Source organism: Olea europaea, chromosome 10, assembly GCF_002742605.1.
Source record: "Olea europaea var. sylvestris chromosome 10, O_europaea_v1, whole genome shotgun sequence".
In the NCBI taxonomy this organism is placed as follows: Eukaryota; Viridiplantae; Streptophyta; class Magnoliopsida; order Lamiales; family Oleaceae; genus Olea; species Olea europaea.
In genome coordinates, this window is record NC_036246.1 from 36,892,062 (window position 1) to 36,901,903 (window position 9,842).

A 9,842-nucleotide genomic window follows, 5' to 3' on the forward strand; every position below is an offset into this window, starting at 1 on the left:
ATATACGTTGGAACCAATAACTCAGCATCCGGGTTCTTGTACTCAGTGACGTCCAGGTTCTGTTCGTCGTTAAGACTCTGCACATGGAAGATGAAGCCAAGCACTGCTGCACTAGATGTAAAGAAGACATAAGTTGGGACCCCAAACTCATTGGCTACGTCGATCATGGTTGTGCAGAACATATCAATTACAAATCCAGCAAGTCTAATCGAGTTGGACTCATTGTGGACTATTTTCACTACAGCATCTCTCATGGAATCCTTGCGGCTTTCGACGAATTGTGAGGGAAAGCTGTTGGGCGTGGTGGGCTGGTCAAGAGAAAATTCTATGTAACGTATTCGCGAATTGGATTTTAGGGACAAAGTCTTAGGCTCCATTGGCAACTTCAAGATGAAGACAGTGACTGAGAGGCGTTCATCTCTATCAGTGATAAGCTTAGCCATCTCAATAGTCGATGCCAAGTGACCCATCCCTGGAGCAGGAATGAAAACAAGCTCTGCTTTCTTTGTTTCTGCCATTTTCTTTGTCACTTTCAGTTCAGGGCAACTATAAAAGCTTCTACTAGATTTATACATGTATATATAAATATATTAGCAAGTAAATGAAAAAGAGTATATTCTTGGAGAACACTCATAGAGGATACTTCACGGCTCTTTCGCCCTGTAGAAAATTACGAGAATATTTGGTGACGATTAAAATTAGATTTTTTATTAAATCGTAATAAAAAATTTTGAAATTTGTTATTGAAAAGTTGTGGAATAATGTTATTAATATTGATTGTTTGATTTTGATTTAAATTAAAATTAAATTTTAAAATTTAAAATTTTAAGTTATAGAATAATATATATATTTTTTAAGAATGTGTGATTGAAAAGAATTTTTTTTGTTTATATGTAATATTATTTTATAAAAAATTGTATAATTAAAAATGAAGGATAAGAACATATTTTTGGGATAGTTTATGGGAGTCAAATGGGAGCTATACGGTCAAGGGACGCTGCTACATGAACTGGGCCCTATTTTCCGCGGGACACTCCACGTTTGAGAAGAATTATCATACTCAAGAATGGAGAAGACGTCATGGATGCGCCGGCAATCTTGATTTTATCTGCTCATTTTTTTGACTTCTCTTCCTACGTCAGCTTCCGTTAATTGACTGCTTCCACTAATTTATGAGTGGGCAGTAATCATAGACCAAAGAAAATAGTACTATTATGCCATTTGTACAGATTGTATTTACAAATTTTGTTGATAAAATAAGTAATATCAAAATTCAGGCTATTAATTTCTAATAATTTAAAAATCTATTTTTAAAATAATTGATATAGATATTAAATTGTCAACCAATTTTATATATCAATTTTCTACATATAACATAACTCAAGAAAATAAAGATTAGGAGTAAGATATACATTCGCTTAGACCTATATTCTTGGGACAGATTTGAATTTTCTAGTTCATAATAAACCAGCACGATTTTATATATATATATATATATATATTTGATTTTCTAATATTATATTTTGAAAATTTAGCTCTGACAATTATTATTTAAATTTCTTTTACATACTCATTTTTAATCATACATTCACAAAATAAAATATTCTATACGTAAATTCAAAAAATTTTCATACTTTTTAATTATATATTCTCCTAAAAAATACTATTCAAAACATTGTTTTTACGAAATAATGACAATCAAACGGGGGCTTTAATTTGTTATTACAACTTATATGACATATATTACTAAATTATCGAATATGAAAACTGTATAATCACTCAACAACAATTTTACAGTTTCAGGTTAAATATAAAGCCTATAGTTTGAAAACATCAAGACCAATACCCTCAAACTTGAAGTAAACATGGCAACAGGCACTAATTTCCTGAAGTCGCATCATGAGCTCCAAGTCTAGGAGTGGTTCAATCGCAAGTCCTACAACCAGACAAGCACCATCCATCTTATATAGTGACAAGCGAAGATATACCTAAAAAGAGATGGATAGACATTAGTCTCAATAGTTTATTACTTAGTCACTTCGTTACTGAAGTGGGCACCAGAGTGCCACCACCTAGGTATAGAGTCTAATAACTGTCTTAATGCTGCTTGTAGTTGCTGATCTCAAATCTGATTAGGATCGAAGTAGTTAAAGATAAGCACGAAGAGAGACCCATGACCACGAATAAGTTCTCTTCACAAATTGAAGAAAATTTGATTGCCAGAAGCAACACTATAACGGTCCCATCACGGGCTTAGGTCCTAGCGACTCTGGCATGTGCATCTATCCTTCCAGCAATGGGGTCTTGATTCTCTCAAGTCACAGAGCTTCAGTCCCACGTTTCTCAAAGGTTATATCTCTTGAACCTGCAATATCCATCAATGTCCTAACGTCGCAGTTGGTCGCAGTGATGGAAATCCCGAGTAATCACTGTATGAGATGCATACTGTGTCTACGTCTTCTTCCAAGAAAACTATCAAGCTTTTGCAGTGATCCTCATTCTCCACTTGCATAGTCTCCATTAGCCAGGTCTACTTGGGGTCTAGCTGTACTAATCTCATTGCTCAATTGTTGGCACTCCATGAGGACTTGATATTGCTGTAAGATGATCCTTCCATAGTGGTCAATACCAATACAAATTGTTTTTTCTTTGGTCATGGTCTCAGCGTCTAATGCTGTTCTTCTGGACCAATGTTCTGCATTCGATTCCTTATGAGTTGCTTGGTCTGTGTGCACATGTTCTAAATGACCAACTCAGATCAACCTTCTACTTTGTATTCTAACCGGACAGTCTTCTGTAAGGTGGCCCTACCCTTTATGGAACCACTACTCCTGTGTGCTCACGCACCTATGATTGTTTTTTTTGGCCTGTGCCTAATTATAGCATTTCATCCCTATTGTCAATAGGCCTTGCGGTGTTGGGCAGGTTGCATGCTTCCATTTTCTTCAAGAAACTGCTTTCCTCTCCTCTTCCCTTCCTTTCTGCACAGAAATTTACCAAACAAGCAATTATGAATCCACACACTAAATAAACCTAAGTTCACTTGCATAATACCAATTAACTCTCAGTTAACTTCAACTTCAAATTTTAGTTTGAAAAAGAGGCATGCATACAGTGCTGATCCAAACACTGCTTGCCGATAGCAGCCTTCAACCACTGATCATACATCCAGACTTTTTCCTACTCACATTTCTGTCATACTTACCCAATTTCAGCCAGATGCAATCAGATTTTTCTCCATTTATTCATTTATTTTATTGACAATTAGATGTAAATGTCTCCGACGCTATCTTTAAATGAAATACTCAGAATTGAGTCTAAACTGAAAATCTGAATTCAATCCACTCTTAACTAATCTTTTCGTGATTCTTTTTTCTGTCTCCAACACTATCTTCAAATGAAAAACTTAGAATTGGATTGCGTCTAAACTGAAAATATGAATTTAATCAATCTTAACTAATCTTTTAGTGATTTTTCTTTTCTTTACATTCATTTTCAAGGTTTTACCCAGACACATTAATTTCTGGCTTAAGATTACCAAAATTCAAGAAAACTTAAGAATAGTGTAATAATAATTTATCTTGGACTTAAAAGTTCTAATCCAATTTAGTTGTCAAATGATCTCAAGCAAAAAGGCAAGTGTAAAACGGTATATGCATGATGCATATGCACCAAAAAACATGATAAATAACAATAAAGAGTAATACGTACCTGAAATATATGCTCGTAGGCTAAGAAGCACAGACACAGAGTAAAAGACGAGAGATAACTCTCTACAATTATGGCATCATGGTCTGGTACTAGAATTTTTAAATTCCAAGATACCATTTTAGTTTGTTAAGCTTAAATTGATGTAAACCTCAAATAAGCATGAAATACAATTTCATATTTTACATTATAACTAATAGCTCTAAATTAATGGCCTAAAAAACAGAACACAAAATCTCAACACCTTCTTATGTACGAAAGGTGGTTTTGTCGAAGTTTGCTTCAGATGTGAACTAACTAACAACCATAGGTTACTGTTTGAGGATCTTCATAATTAAAATTAATTGTATACTATGTAAAAACTACATATTTAATTGATAACCATATCAGAGAAACAGGATAACATTTAAGACAGCATATTAAATATAAGATTTATTTTCATTTCTAATCTTACAACTTTAATCATATAATATTTAGTCTGGGATATTTTTATTTGGTTAATTCTCTGTCTAGCTTCTTTCCAGCATATTGAAAGGTCTTGATAGCCTTTGAGAGGATGCTATCCAACCAAGAAGTCAAAATCAAGAATTAATGTCTGTAGTTCTTATCCTTCCCATCTCATCACAGTCAACTAAATTAGAGAATTAGGACAAAACATGGAAGCCCTAGAAGTAGCTTAATGTGAGAAATATGATAGATGTAGAAATAGAGAAATTGAGATGGAAGCAAGGGAATAAACTCCAACAATCATTCTTATGTTAAAATATAGAACCTCTAGAAGTGGCTTACGGTGAGAAATATAATAGATGTAGAAATAGAGAAATTGAGATGGAAGCAAGGGAATAAACTATAACAATCATTCTCATGTTTACTTACAAGATCACATCTATAGCTAATTAACGTCTCACAAATCTGATATAAAAATTTAATTGTTGCAAAGTTTGATATTTTCTTCTTTGTTTGAGAAATGGAAGCCTAGAAACACATTTATAAGACTTTCAGGATATTAAATTCACTATTAATCAACTAACAAGATAACCTCGTTCTTTCACCAACTCATTGACTTCCCTTTGCCCTAGGCCAACCTTTTGACCATGTTAATTAGAAAATGATACGACTTTATGATGCAAACTAAGCATGTAGTGGCGACACATTCAGAATTAGATTTATTGAGAGTTATTTTTATTTCAAGTGCTTTCTATTTTGACTCAGTTTTAGGTTTTTTTCCTTATCCTGTTTCCTACCTTAATACTTTCTTTTCAGTTACAAATAGTTAATGATACAATACAAGTTTCTCTGTCTAATATTCTTCTCTCACTTGGCTGTTCACTCTCTCGCCTCCCTTCTCTTTTCCTTCTTTTTTCCCTCTCTCTCACCTCTAAATTTAGTCACTGTGATTGTTCGATACGTCCATACTGGGTCACTTTAAAAATAATAAGCAACACTTGAAAAAGGAAAGCAGTAAATACTCTCAAAGGATATCAAAATGCAGACTTTCTGGTGTTTCCGGATGCTTGACTTCATGTCTTCCATATGATTTCCAATGGATAATCACATCATAAAATGGAAAGAAACCCATAACTACCTCTGCATTGGAGTTGAACCTTTTTGTCTCTGCGAGGATCGATTTTGTTTTCCTAAACCTTCTGTGTCTTTGTTTTTCAAATTTGGCTACTTTCCCTTTTCAATTTTGATACTCTATGACATCTTCTTCAAATGCAATTTACAATAGAAGAACAAAATGACTTGGGGAGAAAATGAATGATAAATAAGTAGGAATTTGTATATCTGACCACTAGAAAAGGAGTGAGTTGTTTTTATTGGATTAGATTAGCAATTCTAGCAAACAAGCACACTCTTGAAATCTGCCATCCTCACCTAATCATGAAGAAAGATTTGCGTAGCACCACGTGCAGCAGCTATCATATAGCAAGCTTTATAAGATTTTATTACCTGCTTCAGAATCTGCATAAGCAAACCAACAAGGACCTCAACATCAACTTAATACCATCCAATTTCAGAAGAATACACTTCCAATGTGTTACCTTAATGATACAGCCACAAGAAGTGAGTAATCCATTAGACCGAATATCAGGAGCTACCCATTTAGTAACATGGAAATGAACGGATTCCATTTTCGAAACAAAAACCTTCTCAGTCTTCCAGCTCCAAAGTCCAGCCTTCACTTGATGTGAAAGGAGGCCTGTAACCAGCATCTTTCATATTAGCTGTCAATCTGTCCAGCATTACATATATCTCAGAACAGTGAGGGTGGTTTTTGTCTCTGGACACGAAATAGCTTGCATAGCCAGATATATTAATCCAACTGCAACCGATCTCCTTTGTCAATCCCCTTTCCAGCATTCCATTCCTTACACTGTTTACATACTCCCAGTTTCCTTCTTCAGCATGTATATTAGAAAGTAGAATATGATAACCTGATAAGCTATCTGCCCCCTCCATTTCAAGCAACTTACTGGCGACAGTTTTTCCCAACTCAAAATTTCTATGAATTTTGCAGGCAGCTAAGAGTGATCCCCAGATTCCCAGCGTATTACCTTCTTCACCCAATGTTTCAACAAAATTATATGCTTCAACCACCCTTCCAACTCTTCCTAACATGTCTACAACACAAGCATAATGCTCTGTTGAGGGTCTTATGCCATATTCAATATTCATTGACTCAAATATTTTAAGGCCTTCGTCAACCAAACCAGTGTAACTGCAAGAAGACAAAACCGCTACAAAGGTAACAGCATCAGGGTTTATGCCATATTCCCCCATGGAATAGAATAGCGTGATAGCTTTCTCACCCATTCCATGTTGGCCATAGCCCGATATCATATTTGTGAACGTGACTGAATTCTTTTCAGGGGATTTCCAGAAAACAATTTCAGCATCAATTATTGCACCTGATTTTGAGTACATGTCCACCAGAGCAGAGCTGACAAAGACATTAATGTCCAAGAAATTACGAATGGCAAAACCATGGAGTAGCTTTCCTAGTGCTACACTTCCTGAGTGACTGCATGCAGGGAGAATTGAAGCTAAGGTCACAGCATTGGGCATGACACTCTGCTCCAGCATACGCCTGAAAACAATGAAGGATTGTTCAATCCTCCCATTCTGTGTGTTTGCAGATACCATTGTATTCCAAATGGCAGTATCACTATCATTTGTACAGCTCCTACAAAAGATATTGTGTGCTGCATCTATCAAACCTGATTTGGCATACATGTCTATGAGATAACTCTCAATCCCATCAAATTGAATACCATGTCTGATTAGGTAAGCATGTGTCTCTTTACCAATATCCTGGTCTCTTAGATTTGATGCAGCCGAAAGTAGTGCAGTAATTGTCACGTCATCAATTGAAAGCCCCTGCTTTTGCATCTCATAGATAAGCATTAAACCTTCATTGTCCAACCCATTCTGTATAAGAGCAGTGATCATGGTATTCCAAGAAACAATATCTCTTTCCTGCATTCCACTAAAAACTTTAAATGAATCATAAATACAACTGCACCTTGAATACAAAGCAATTATTGCATTTTGCAGAATAACTGATGATGCCAAGGAATTTTTAATCAGATATGAATGTAGTTGCTGAGCAACATCCAACTGTTGTAACTGTGAAGCTGCAACTGTAGCAGAAAGGAAGGTGATTTGATCGATACTATCATCGTCCTGTCCTTCCAATGCTTTAAAAAAAACCTTAAGAGCGTCAACAGGGCGAGTATTTTGAATACACCCACCAATCATAGTATTCCAAATCTCTGCATTCTTCTCCAAACAATTCTCAAATATCTTATTAGCAAATTCAAGGCAACCAAGCTCTGAATACATCAAAATGGCCGAGCTCACAACAAACAGATCATTAGCACATTCACTACCCAGTTTTATTACCATTCCGTAAAACAAATTAGCAATCTCAGCATCTCCTAATCCTGACACTGCCCTGAAAACATTAACAAAACTAACAGCAGTGGGTCGAATACCTATTTTCATCATCACCACAAAATGCTCAACAGCCTCTCGAAATCTTCCCCCTTTTGTGTGCCAAGAAACCATAGTATTCCAAGCAACAACATTGCGTTTAGGAATAGTATTAAACACACTTTCCACTAAATCACATCCAGAACTATTTCCAGAGCTCAAAAGACAAGTGATATACATGTTTAACAGAGAATTGTACAAAATCCTACTGGGGAAGATGTTGGAACGTAAAATATGGCAGTGCAGGGCTTTACCAATTAAAAGTTGCTTCGCTTCCGCACAAGCTTTAAGAGTGGAAGAGTAAGTGTAAGCATCACAAATATGGGGGTGAGAAATGGATGTAATGGTCCACTTCATTCGGGAATAAAACTTGATGGCTTCGTGGGGCAAGTTGTTGCAAATGTAGCCAATGATGATCGTGTTCCAGAGTACAGTAGTCGGATGTGGAATTGAGTCGAACAGTTGGCGGGCAAGATGGACTTCGCCATTTTTGCAAAGCTGGCTTAGACGGTACCTGATTGTTCTGGATTTTGTAGGTGTGTCTTGGTGGAGTTGGAGATGGTGGGTGTCTTGAGGAGTGCATGCTTGTTGGTCTGGGATTAGGAAGGAAGAGTAATTGTGGTGGTGAGTTTGGGAGACAGTGGATGTGGTAAAAGGGATGGGCAGTGCCGAGGAGGACATGGCTACTCGCATTTTGGTTGGATGCTAATGCCCAATTCTGTGTTCCCATATTGGCATTTCGGAAAAAATCTAGCTTGTCTTCTAAAATATCTTAAATCCTTAGCCCTCTTTGATAGCAATCTTTCGCTCTAAAAACTTAAGGGTCCGTTCTCTTTATTATTTTTAAACCATTTTCAGTTGTTAATTTTTGAAAAAAAGTTTACTTACCTATTTTCAGAAATGAATTTTTGAAAACGCGGAAAAAAATTACAAAGAAAACGCAAAACCACCTTTTAGTCGTTTTGACTGTTTTTACTTTTTAGTAGAAACCAAACCAAAACTTCAAAATGCGGAAAACGCGGTGTTTTTGCAAATAGCAAGATAGCTCAGTTAGTTGGGTCACGAATTTTCCTAAGGCCAAGAGTTCAATTCCGTTTCACTGCAATTTAGTGTAAAGGAATTTTCTTTTTATATGCACAGTAGAAGAAATTTCAATTGAATTTCGCGTTTTTCTTATCAAAAGCCGGATAGCTGGTAGAGTCTTGGGTTTTGAGATGGTCATGAGTTCGATTCCACCAGCCTACTTTCAGGTTTTTTTTTTTATTTCATTATTTTTAATGCACAATATAAAAATCTTTCAAATAAATAGGTAGGTAACCGAGATTCGAACCCTGGTCACCAACATGGACTTTTAATGCCTTAACCACTATGGCTAGGCTAGGCAAATCTTCCGAACCGAACTGAACCGAACACGACGGTTCTTGTCAAATTAAATACTCGAATAGGTATCTAAATTGAGAATCGATGGGTACGATTCGGTTCTCGGTTTTAGACCAGAATCGAAAAATCGAATAAGAACCGAATCTTTCTAATTTTTTTTATATTGAGTAAACCAAATTATTTTAATTTTAATTTTTTCTACACAAATTAACAATTTCTAAATCCAAATTTTTGGTCCAATAATTTGTTTCATTTCTAATTTTTTAATTTTTGGCCCCATTACCCATTTTATTGTTTCATTTCTTAGTTCAACAAGATCCAATCCACTAAATAAACCAAAACACATACACTAAAGTGTATAACGTTGTCTCGACTCTCGCACTCACTCTCGTAGTCTCGCTAATATTCCAAATCCTATACAATCGTCGGCCGACGCTGTGACCTCCGATTGAAACTGTTACCTCCGCTGATCGAAGCTTTGACCAGAGCGATCATTTGAACAAAGTAGTCTACTAGTCTCTGACATTCCAAAACCATTGAATGTATCATTAGTTGTACTTATATAATGTTGTTATAAATGTTAAAAAATTTAATTATAGCACAGAACCGAATCGAACTGAACCGAACGGAATCGAACCCGAACGGTTCCATAATTATATTAGGACCCGACGGTTCATTTACTAGATACCCGAAAATTTTGGTTCGATTTGATTCTAAAACCGACCCACGCCCACCCCTAACTATGGCAACCGACTTTG

The 9,842-nt window shown here is 35.8% G+C and overlaps 1 protein-coding gene and 1 pseudogene across 3 annotated transcripts; both read right to left on the reverse strand.

The window, feature by feature from the left end:
- Positions 1 to 569, reverse strand: part of LOC111400608 — a 3,637-nt pseudogene extending 3,068 nt beyond the window's left edge.
- A 1,165-nt stretch (positions 570 to 1,734) lies between these two features.
- Positions 1,735 to 8,471, reverse strand: LOC111402074 (pentatricopeptide repeat-containing protein At3g22150, chloroplastic). 3 transcript variants are annotated; one of them, XM_023030121.1, is made up of 3 exons: positions 5,754 to 8,471; positions 5,587 to 5,673; positions 1,735 to 2,981 (listed from the first exon to the last, which is right to left on the reverse strand). In XM_023030121.1, the coding sequence occupies exon 1, from the start codon at positions 8,395 to 8,397 to the stop codon at positions 5,863 to 5,865; it is 2,535 nt and encodes an 844-aa protein (XP_022885889.1). In that variant the 5' UTR covers positions 8,398 to 8,471; the 3' UTR covers positions 1,735 to 2,981; positions 5,587 to 5,673; positions 5,754 to 5,862. The 3 variants fall into 3 exon arrangements, with proteins under 3 accessions (XP_022885889.1, XP_022885890.1, XP_022885891.1); XM_023030122.1 differs by having other exon boundaries at positions 3,712 to 5,673; XM_023030123.1 differs by having other exon boundaries at positions 5,662 to 8,471.
- Positions 8,472 to 9,842: the final 1,371 nt, after the last annotated feature.

Excerpts from the sequence above, each read along its gene's own strand:
- LOC111402074 (XM_023030121.1), bottom strand. The coding sequence starts at position 8,397 with ATGCGAGTAGCCATGTCCTCCTCGGCACTGCCCATCCCTTTTACCACA.